Consider the following 12,090-nt stretch of genomic DNA (forward strand, 5'->3'; position numbering starts at 1 on the left):
ATGCAATAGATACACTATGCATTCTATATAGTGTGGGAAATTCTTTTAAAAGATCTTTTACAATGGTTCGAACAACCTATTTATCACAAACAATTTTTCAAAAATCCTTTAAATAAACAAAAAACATTGAAACATCTTTAGGAGTTCTCATAAATAGTTATCATTAACAAGAACTACTTATGATTCATAACAAAGATAAAGATGTGAGATTCTTATATAAGAATTATATCAAGATTTTTCAAAAAAACATGCACTAAAATCCATAAGCAAGAGAGGAACTCAAAACAAATTAGACTTTATATGAGTGAAAAGAGTTTTAAACAACGATCATTAATCAAGACATCATATATAATTTTTAAAAGGTAATTTATAGGTCAATCATGAAATACTTATGTAAACATCATAAATCCCACATAATTGAAGACAATTTTGACAACATAAATTACTATTATATGTGATGAGGAATCGATAGCCAAGAATTATATATTTGAACAATAAACAAGTTCACCAAATTTAAAAATAGATATTTTAAAATATACGAACACACGAAATGTGAACGAAAATGATTCAACTATCAAAAAACACTAAATGTGCAAGAAAAATAGTTTCATAATGCATAATATGTTAAGAAAAGAGATACATACCAAAAAACTTCTAAAAAAAGAGAAGAACAATGAATACTTCACCATTTCTTGAGCACCACGCTTTCCGTTGCGCCAAGAGACAACTCCATCGTAACCGGGCTCTGATACCATGTTAGAAAGTGACTTTGAATATTTTAGGTTCGATAATGAACCTATACACGTGCACATTAAGTGCGAATATACCCACTTAAGGGAACAACACAAGCACATCAAGTGTTAATACATAAACCCATAAAAGGGATAAATATGACTTAAAGTCATAAGTTGAATATTATTGAAGAAATAGGAAGAAGAGGGTAAAAACCCTATACAATGAAGCATAAGCTCCTCCAAGGAGCGAAGGAATTACAAGGGGGAGACCCCTATTTATAACACAAGAGAGGAGCCACATAGGGGGCTCCCAAAGGAGTCGTTGGGAACCCCCAATGGTCACATTTGTGACCGTTGGGGGCTCCCCAACGACTCTTTGGGGAGCCTCCCTAGGTGGCGCAAACCACAAAAAAAAGAAAAATAAAAAGGAAAAAATAAAAGGTAAAATTACAAAACATATTCCAAATGGAATATGCGTAAAACTGTGAAATGTCTAAACTACCCCTATGCCTATAAATAGAGAAATATATATTTTATATATATAATTAGGATAATACATATGCATATATGCCATATATGAATATGTATTATCCTTTATATATATAAAATATATATAATATTACAAAGGTTGAATGATACATTTTAACATCTTCTTCAAGTGATAAATCTTCACCGTCAGAAATAGCTTAAGACTAAAGTTACAAAAATAACAGAAGTTGGAAATAGCTGACCCCTTCGACAGTTTTCCATATGACTTCTTGAATTGGTCAAGGCAAGTGGAATACTGATAACTGGTGGGAGGAGGGTTTAGGGAAGGACATGGATTTTTAAGGGTATAATCGTTATTGCGGATTAAAAAATTTAAAAGAACTAACAAAAAAGCCCAAATAAAAAATTACAACAAGGCCACTTTGAGGGGTATGTTCTTTCTTACAAACATTTGTGCATGATATTAGAATGTGCAAATTATTGTAGATTGTAACCCTTCCCTACACACATACATGTGTTACATGGGAATATATTTGCTATAAACGTTTGTATGTATAAGCGATGTAGGATCTCATGGTGCAAGCTGTTTTGACTCAATTCGACCCTGTATATGAGTTCAGCATGGTACATTTGTTAGGGATAAACTCTTGGATTCAGGTTTTTTTGATAAAAAGGTGCTTTTTTGTCTCAACAAGTTTTGATGCATCGATTTTTGCATTGCTAGAAAATCATACTCATACTTTCGCGATCTAGACACTGATCCACACTGAAGGAACCATGTATAACACATTGTTATATTTAGGTTTTCTGAGGTTCCTGCAGAGAGAAAGAAGACAAGAGAAAGGTTTGGGCTGAACTCTCATGATTCCCGATATGGGAAAATCGGGCCTCATTGTGACTATTTATATTCACTTTACACCAAAATATATCTTTACTAAAACACCCTTATTAACACAAAATACAAGAACACTAATAAAGGGTATTTTAGGAACACTATATAATGAAATACAATAGGGAACTAGGAGATGTGAACAGTGACATGAATGATACGACTACTTTCAAACCTCACACTCTAGTACACATTTGTAGGATCAAAAATGCAAAAAAGAAAAGGATTTACAAATTCATTTGTACATACAAATGATTGCAGCATATATATAGATATATATGGACTTATCATGGAAATATATTCTTTGCAAGAGCTAAGGCACTTTTATTATCACATGTCCTGCATGACTTCATTGCAAGCACAATCATTAAGTTTCTGATCCATATCTTGTCAAATATGACCACTGCTAGTGCACTGTATCCTGCTTCAGTATTGGAGCTTGTTACACTTTTTTGTTATGCTTATGTTGGCCGTGGTCAAGACCTATTAGAAACGACAATGTTAATTTCTTTTGTGGCAGTGGTGCTGGCCTACATACAAGACAAATAATGGATCAAAAGACATAAATACCACCAGAAGCATAGAAAAGGCACTAATAGTGCACTATATTTGTCATGGATGTTTACAAAATCCACCTGTGTTTTGGCCAAGCCCAATAGCCATTCTTGATCAATCAAAGAACGACATAAAACACAAATCAAAGATTTTCCCTTTTTTATGACTAATCTTAGGCTTTTTTCATGGTGCTTTTTGATAAATAGAGTCGGTTTTTTACCATTTCCACAAACTTTTGGTATCCTAAATAGAATTTTCCCTTTTATTTATCTACATGGTATGACTAGTCAGCTATTCGCTACTCCCTGCTTATGAATTTTGTCATGGGGGTAAAGAAGTTAGTCCAAGACCATAAAATTAGGTTAGCCACTTGGAACATAGGGTCTTTAACTGGTAAGTTGGTAGAGTTAATAGATGTTATGTGTAGGAGAAAGATTGATATTTTATCTCTACAAGAGACCAAATGGGTAGGTGAGAAGGCAAAAGTGATAAAACTTTGGGGATATAAGATTTGGTATACAAGAATAAATAGAAATAGGAATAGGAATGGAGTAGGGATTGTTATGAGTCGTGAGTTTATAGATAATGTAGTTGAGGTCCGTAGAAAGGGTGATAGGATTTTACTTATTAAATTAGTATTAGGTACGGATATTATTAATATTATTAGTGTTTGTGCACCTCTAGTAGGTTTAGATGATTTCATTAAGCATCAATTTTGGGAAGATTTAGATGGAGTAGTACAAGAAATATCTTATGGTGAAAAGCTTTTCATCAGCAGTGACCTTAATGAACATGTAGGCATTAGTAGGGATGGATTTGAGAGTATCTATGGAGGCTATGGTATAGGAGAAAGAAACGAAAGTGGAGAAATGATTTTAGATTTTGGTTTGTCCTATGATATGATCTTAGCAAACACTTGGTTTAGGAAGAGGGAGTCTCACCTAGTAATATTTAAAAGTGGGGTTAATACGAGTCAGATAGATTTTTTCCTACTTAGAAAGAGAGATAGGGGTTGTTGCATCGATTGTAAGGTTGTACCGGGAGAAAGTGTAGCTACACAACAGAGTCTTAATTTTAGATCTTAGAATTAGACAATGTCGTAAAAGGGATAGACATAGGATAGATCCTAGAATTAAGTGGTGGGCACTAAAAGGAGCTAAACAAAGAATTTTTGTAGAGCAGGTAGTTAAGGAAGCCGATTGGTGTCTCGAAGAGGATTCAGAATCAATGTGGAATAAGATAGCGGGTGACATGAGAAATGTGGCTAAGGAGGTATTGGGTGAGTCTAAAGGTGGTGCACTACTAGGTAAGGATACATCATGGTGGAACAAGGATGTCAAATTAGCTATTAAGGTTAAAAGAGAGTGTTATAGAAATCTAAGTAAGAGTCGTGATAATGAGAATATGGAGAAGTATATGATAGCAAAGAAGGAAGCTAAAAAAGTAGTTCAAAACGCGAGGGATAAGGTATATAAAGAGGTTTATGACAAGTTGAATACCAAAGAGGGCGAGAAGGATATTTATAGACTTGCAAAGATGAGAGATAGGAAATCGAGGGATCTGGGTATGATTAGATGTATCAAAGATGAAACACAAAGGGTTTTAGTCAAAGATGAGGAGATTAAGGAGAGATGGAAAGATTATTTTGATAAGATATTTAATGGAAGTCATGCTCAGGATCTTGGTGACTTGTCCATTCCTTTTCATGAGATGAATCGTGACTTCATGCGCAAGATTCAAAAGAAAGAAATTGCAGAGGCTTTGAAGAAAATGAAATCAAGAAGGGCAGTTGGCCCAGATGGTATACTTATCGATATTTGAAAATGCTTGGGAGAGAAAGGTTTAGAATGGTTGACAAATATTTTTAACAAGATTTGGCGGACAAATAAGATGCCTAATGAGTGGAGGAAGAGTACTTTGGTGTCTCTATATAAGAATAAGGGTGATATACAAGATTGCACAAACTACGGTGGTATAAAACTCATGAGTCATACTATGAAACTTTGGGAGAGGGTGATTGAGTCTAGGTTGAGGAAGGTTGTCATGATATCAGAGAATCAATTTGGTTTTATGCCTGGATGATTTGGAGAAAGCATACGATAGAGTACCTAGGGACGTTCTCTGGTGGACAATGATGAAGAAAGGTGTTTCTCTCAAGTACATTAGTATAATTAAGGATATGTACGAAGGAGTAGTAACCAATGTCCGCACTTGTGGAGGGGTGACAATCAATTTTCCTATAACGGTTGGGTTACATCAAGGATCTGCTTTAAGCCCTTTCCTATTTTCTATAGTGATGGATGAGTTTACGTGATCAATTCAAGAAAATGTGTTGTGGTGTACGTTGTTTGTTGATGATATTGTTTTGATTGATGAGTCTAGAGCTGGGGTTAATGCTAAGTTAGCATTATGGAGACAGACATTGGAAGCAAGATGTTTTAAGTTGAGTAAGAGTAAGACAAAATATATGGAATGTCGGTTTATTAAGCAATAAAGTAGTGATGGGAGTGTAGTGAAGCTTGGTGAGCAAGAAATACCGGTGGATGATTGTTTCAAATATTTGGGATCTATCATTCAAAAGTATGGAGAAATTGATGGAGATGTAAATCATAGGATAAAGGTTGGGTGGATGAAATGAAAAAGTGCAACTGGAGTGTTGTGCGATCGTAGAATGCCATTGCGGTTGAAGGGAAAGTTTTATAGGACGACTATTAGACCCGCTTTACTATATGGTACGGAATGTTGGGCTGCCAAGAGACATCATATTCAAAAAATGAGTGTAGCGGAGATGCGTATGCTTAGATGAATGTATGGAAATACAATAAAAGATAAGATTTAGAACGAGGAGATACGTAAGAAGGTAGGCGTTGCACCCATTGAAAATTAGATGAGAGAGAATCGTTTACGGTGGTTTGGACATATTCGGCGAAGGCCTAATGATGCTTCAGTTAGAAGGATGGAGAAATGGGAAAATATATTAGTTAAAAGAGGTCGGGGTAGGCCTAGGAAGACTTGGATGGAGATGATAGGAAAGGATATGAGTGCTTTGAACCTCACCGAGGACATGGCATTGGATAGAAATGATTGGAGGAGAAGGATTCATGTGGAAGACCGGATTTTCTTTGTTGGTTCATATCGCCGACCCCAATTGTTTTGGGATGAAGTCGTAGTTGTTGTTGTAGAGAATTAAAACTTTTTCTTTACCTGAATTGGAAGATGCAGCTTGTGTTTAATGCAAAAATTGATGTCAAGATTTGGCAATGTGAAGGGGGCAGAACTGGCATCTATTTGGCAATAAGCATGAATGAATTGGTTGATCCTTTGCTTTTCTAATTATGGAACCAATAGAGAAAAGACAATTTGGGCAGGTTGTAAGTCAGGCCTATTTGTCTTTCTCTGCTGGTTCTTTCCTGGTTGTTTAACTGTGTTTTGGAGCAGTCATATCTCCTAGCATGCATGGTATATGTCTGTTATGCTACCGAGTTTTCTTCCTTCTGACAGGTTAGTGTTTATTTTCTGTAGTACTGTGAACTTTAGACACAATGGGAAATTCATTAAGTTTGCAATGAGGAATGTTGAAACCTTTTGTAAACTTGTTATATGTCCTTCGTCAAGCAAGAAATTTATGGGCTTCTTAGCCTGCATTTTTAATTTTAATTCTTGAAATGGCACCTTTCTTTCCGTTACATATGGGTTGTTAGTTGTTACAATCACTGAAGTTTCTAGCGTGCTTTTCATATCACTAGAGTTGAGGTCTGCAAGTCCTTTTGCTAATTTCTGTAAATATTGTCTTCTGAAAAATGTAAATGATGATATGTGGTTGAATTTCATTTTGGGTGCTTAAAAAGAAGTGTGATCTATCTGCTGATGTCAGATTTGTGTGCACTACAATAATGTGATAGACCTTGTAAATTGATTTTGAACCTTGTTCGTTTTGCTCTCTCTCTCTCTCTGGATTACTGAACTGTGTTCTCCCCTTTACATGACATAGATGCCAGTGCCTGCACTGAAAGAACAGATAGCAACCGTAACTGGTGTATTATCAGAACAGCAGCGTCTCATATGCCGTGGGAAAGTTTTGAAGGATGACCAGCTCCTCTCAGCTTATCGTATCCTTTTTTATTATCACATATGATTTAACATGAAGCCTTCTGTTTCTTGGCATTCATTATTTTTTTAGTTTTGTTTACTTTTTGTTCCATAACTCCATTTAGATGTGGAAGATGGTCATACATTGCATCTAGTTGTTCGGCAGCCTTTTCATTCTTCATCAACATCAGGCACAGGTTCAACAGGAACTGAGACATTATCCAATCAATCAGGTTTGTTGTCCTTTATTGCACATTTTTTTTGTCTTTTGTAATTAACTTTACTGTTTACAGTAACTAATTTGCTGCATGTAGCTTTGGGTGTGTGGCTGCTTGGGATGTTTATACTTTTGCATATCTCTCATTATAAGCAACACAACTGAAAATATTGATGATAGAATCTATTATCTTTACCTGTAGATGTTAGTCTTTCTAGTTCGTTTTGATAAATATCACCCTATGTCACAGGGATTTGGCCAACCAGGTGCCGCACCCGCGTCGACGCGACGCGATGCGGGTGCGGCACCCGGTGCGGTCAACCCGACCTTGGGTGCGGTCAACGCACCCAGGGTCATTTATGTCCAACTTTTGGACTTGAAAAAAAAGAGGCCCGCTGAAATGGGCATGACAGCTAGAAAACTTAGGAACTGGTTTGTCAACATGGCGAGTTTCGAGACACAACTCTTCAACTTTCTTTACTGCAACCACATGCCGTAGCCAACTACCAAGGAGTCTCTTCTCCAAATCGTTTCTTTGGGTCAAGCGCAGGCTCAACCTGCGAAGGTGCCTGGTTCAACATGAATCGATTGACAACGGTGAAGAGATCGATTCCTTCTAGCGGCGAGTGCGACTCACCAAGCTTCTTCTGTCTCTTGAGTTGCTTCGTGGTCGAAGGGAAATGATCCTCATCGAAATCTGCAGAGGGGATTGCGGTGGAGAGATACCTCCATCTCTTGGTGAGGATGCTGGTCCTCACCACAACTTTGATGGGGAGTGAATCAGGCAATGCATTGATACTACACCTGGTGGCTTTCTTCATCATTCTCACCTTTTACTGAAGATCTGGCACCTCTCGTAGTTGATGAGAGCTTAACTTTTCATGAAAATCTGGATGGTCTCAGAGAACAACCATACTGTATCCTGAAAATTGAAGAGAGCACAGATGGTTCTGTTAAAATAGAGGGTTCAGGAAGGCAAAAGGGTAATGATGCACATGTTGGCCCGTACAGATTGCAGTCTACCGTACCTTCTTGCAAATATTAAATCAGATTTTGATTTCCTTCGAGATATGCGCTGGGCTGGAGGTTACGTACTACAAAAATTAATACAAAATATCTAAAGCCAATGAGCTGCCAGATTTTGGGGGCAGGATGTAATGATCATGGACAATACAACCTTTCTTCAGGGATGACCAGCTTGGTTACCATTCAAAAGTCGCACAATTACGGAACTAAGAGAGAATAACTAAAAGAGTCGGATGGAAAACCAAGCATATATGTCCTGGCCAGGGGGAAAATGGGGTCTCGCCCCGTTTGGACCGGTGTTCGTATCTTATTTGGTTCTTTTACATGTAATCAGATATCCATCAAATCCTGATAGTTGTCTGATTCAATAGCAAAAAATTAAAACCATATATGCATCCAGCAGTGCTCGATTAAACTATTAAACTCGGCTCAGACCAGTAGAGCTTAATGAAGAAACTCGATTAAGCTTGGTTAATACAGTCTTATAATGATGAATTTTAGCATATATATAATTTTTTTTTTAAATGTACTCATGATAATTGTTTTTTATTTTATTAGTGTTACTGTTAACTGTTAAAACTTCAAAATTATATATATATATATATATATATATATATATATATATATATATTACATTTTTTCCCCTGCCGCACCCCCGCACCCGGGTTTTTTAGAAGTGCCGAATCCCCGCACCCGCACCCGCACCCGCACCCATGTGACATAGATATCACCACTTGGCACTGCACATTCCGATATGTTGCTTTTCTGGGCTGCGTTGCATTTCCAAGTCTACATCCATCATACCTCTGTTACTCTTCTGCTACCAACTCTTGAAGTGTAGACTTCATGATTAGTAAGTTATCATACTACCACAAGGCCACAGGACAGTTGGTTACATCCATCCTACTTGTTGGCTAATTTACAGTCTAAAAAATTGGGTTATTGATGACCTAATCATAACCAAAATGGTTCAAAATTTATGGGCTGTGGGCTATGTCACATGGGTGCGGGTGCGGGTGCAACACGGGTGCGGCACAATTTTAAAATTTTTGGACACGGGGACTCGGCAAAAAAAAAATATATATATATATATTTATAATTTTATTGAGCTTGTTGAAAACATTTATACGGTATTGACTTTTCCTGTTATGTGAGATTTTTGTGATTCATCTTCTCAAAATTTACTAAGTGTGTTAAATAATTTCTAGTTTAAAATATCATGGAGATGGAAGCCTTTTTATTAACTAAAACATTCTTTTCTTTAGGTATTGGATTTCTTCAATAGTCGCATGGATGCACAAAATGTATTTATTTTATTTTATTTTTAAAATGCCACAGTGTGACTGTGCACAGGCACAGTCACAGACTGTGCGACTGTGCACAGTCTGCGACTGTGCACAGTCACAGTCTGTGACTGCAGCACAGTCACAGTCTGTGCCTCTTTTTATATATTTTTTTTTTAAATAAAAAATATAAAAATTTGATTTTTTAGGGACATTTTTGGACTCGGTCAAAGTTGACCGAGTCCAAAATGTAGACGGACTCGGCCTGGACTCGTTGACCGAGCCCGACTCGGTGTTGACCGAGTCCGGGCCGAGTCCGAAGCCGCACCCGAGTCCGCACCCGTGTCGGGACGTGTCGACTCGGGTGCGGCACCTCCTTAGCCGAGTCCGTGTGACATAGGCTGCGGGACATGAGTACTTCCAGCAAGCCCACATCCATGTGTCATTACTGTGCCATTACTGTGTCAACATGGTTACTGGTACTGGGTACTTTTGTGTATGGGCCAATTGAGTTTTGGGCTTTGAACCGACCCATTTTATGATCTGCTCAGCTTCTGGTCAACATGAAAGATCAAAAGTGTCCAATTAACTTTATATTTGTTGATTATTAATTGTTAGTTATCTGTATATATTTGACATGTTTTAGATTTTTAGTTCATCATTGGTAGTCTTATTCAAGGTTGCCAGACTAGGAAGCGGAAGCGGGAAACGATACGGGAAGTGGAAGCGAGAAGCGATGCATTTTAAAATGTATAGGAAGCGGGAAGTAAGGAATAAAAAAAAACAATATAAGAATTGAATGAAAATCAAAATGGAATGCAAATAAAAACAAAAATAAAAGTGATTATTCTTAAATTTCATGATTTTTTAGCGTAAGAATTAAATTTTTAACAAAATCTAAAAATGATGACGCCAATTTAGAGAAAGCACATGGAAGTGAGTGAGAAGCATGAAGGGAAACACATAAAAAACATGAAAAGTAGAGAGAAAACATATAAGAAGAATAGATTAAGCGTGTGGAAAACATAGGAGAAGCGTGGGAGAATCGAGATTCTCATCAAGTTTCGGAAGCTTGGAGTATCGCGCTTTTGAAGCCAGTTTCCGGGAAGCGGGCTTCCCACTTATCTAAAAAGCTTCTGGCAACTCTGGTCTTAGTCATATATAGATGATTTTGTAAGATGCAAGCATGTATGTTTGTGGCCGTACCCCATACTTGCTTTTTCTAAAGATTTCATATTGTACTGTTCATACACGAGTTCTACCCCCTATCTGCACCTGTGTCTATGTAACATAGTTTATGGCTTGACTCAACCTAATTTCCCATATTCCTTCTGGAAATTTCATTCTGTACCATTCATACACGTGTTGTACCCTGTGTCTACACATGTACCTTTGTGGCATAGTTTATGGCTTGACAGCCTTGACTAGATCTAATCAAAGCAGTTAAAACTTGAACGGTTTAAGATCCAGACAAACAATACCCGGTTTAGCATTAACTCCTTGTTATGGCCAAAATGGTTATCTTGTGTTGTGAATTGCATAAATACCCTTTGCATCAATAGAATAGTCAAAGGTGAGCCTTACTATAACGTGAAGTGCTCTTTTGCCCTTGTGCCTGATACAATGGTACAATCAGCCCATTCTTAGCAGTTATAGGTTGTAAACCCAAGATTTCAAGAACCTAGTCAGTAGATGTGCCTTGTGGGATCTTCCTTTAACCAGCAACATCTCCACCTTACTGAACAAGAGGTTACTTTGGAAATTGACAGATGCCATTTTTTTCCCGTGACCTTGTTGAAGTTCATCAGGATGTTGAAGGATTGGTTCTCATTTGTACCATATAAGGTATCCCCATTACTACTGAGTGGGGAATATGACCATACCAGGTTCACCAAAATTAGGCAATTCCCATTCGAAGAATGGTGATTGCAGGTTGAAGGATTTAGGGTATTTTCAAGAAGAGCAGTGCGGTTATTTTGTCTTCTTTTGAATTATGAGGAAACTAGACCAAATTAGGAGTAATGATACTTGGAAGAAGATTGAGAGATATTAGGGCATGGAAATAAGAGCTCTTATGCTTACAAAGTGGGAGGAAGAGATATGCCCTCTAAAGTTGTTTTTGGAAGAATTGACTAGTTGGTTGCAAGCAGTGTCAAAAGTTTAAAAATGGCAATTTATTGGCCATAAATTTTTCGTGAGATTTCAAAAATTTTATTTTCCTTGGGGTTTTAATGGCAAAATCTCGGCAAAAATTGAAAGGGATATTTATAAAAACATACCCAGTTTTTTTTGATAATTCCTTTATCATACCCCAAAACATTGTGAATTCAATTACATCCTTCATTTTTTGGTGGTTAACCAAAACCATACCTGTGATTAGTTTCCAAGGTTGACAGTTCACATTCTCATTTCTAATGTCCATTTTGCCCTTAGTAGTGAAAATTGGCTTTACTCTTCCCAGTTTTCTTCTTTTTTCAATCTACTTTCATTTTTTCATTTTCACACTTCTAGAATACCATGTTTCCCCATCTTTTCCATTCATGCATGCATGAGTCAAGTTCATGGAAGATATGGAAGGCCATGGCCATAGTGGGGACTCTTCAAACCTCCATGACACTTCTTGAATTAGTTATTCTTCCTATGGTTTTGTGGTGCAGAGGGGCATCAGATCTAATTGAAAGTGGCTGAAAAAAGGAGGAAACCTCTTTTTACAGGCTGGGCAATTACCCACTTGAAAATGGTGTTTGTGTTAAAATCCACTCACGAGAACTCATCCAGAATGGTGATTTTGATCAATCAAGCAAGACT

General features: G+C 37.1%; 1 protein-coding gene across 10 annotated transcripts in view; it reads left to right on the top strand.

Moving 5' to 3' along the window:
- The window catches only part of LOC149842066 (ubiquitin-like domain-containing protein CIP73), a 33,004-nt gene that overhangs the window by 4,791 nt on the left and 16,123 nt on the right, over positions 1 to 12,090 (top strand). For 8 of the 10 annotated variants that reach the window (XR_016430753.1, XR_016430752.1, XM_089998868.1 and 5 more), the window contains exons 2-3: positions 6,659 to 6,776; positions 6,882 to 6,989. Coding sequence is in view for 8 of the 10 variants with exons in the window: in XM_089998868.1 (XP_089854994.1) it covers positions 6,659 to 6,776; positions 6,882 to 6,989 (226 nt within the window). In the remaining 2 variants the exon portion in view is untranslated. The remainder of the gene's footprint in view (positions 1 to 6,658; positions 6,777 to 6,881; positions 6,990 to 12,090) is intronic. The other 2 variants (XM_089998874.1, XM_089998870.1) reach the window with 1 other exon arrangement.

Source organism: Nuphar pumila, chromosome 3, assembly GCF_984573655.1.
Source record: "Nuphar pumila chromosome 3, dmNupPumi1.hap1.1, whole genome shotgun sequence".
NCBI lineage: Eukaryota > Viridiplantae > Streptophyta > Magnoliopsida > Nymphaeales > Nymphaeaceae > Nuphar > Nuphar pumila.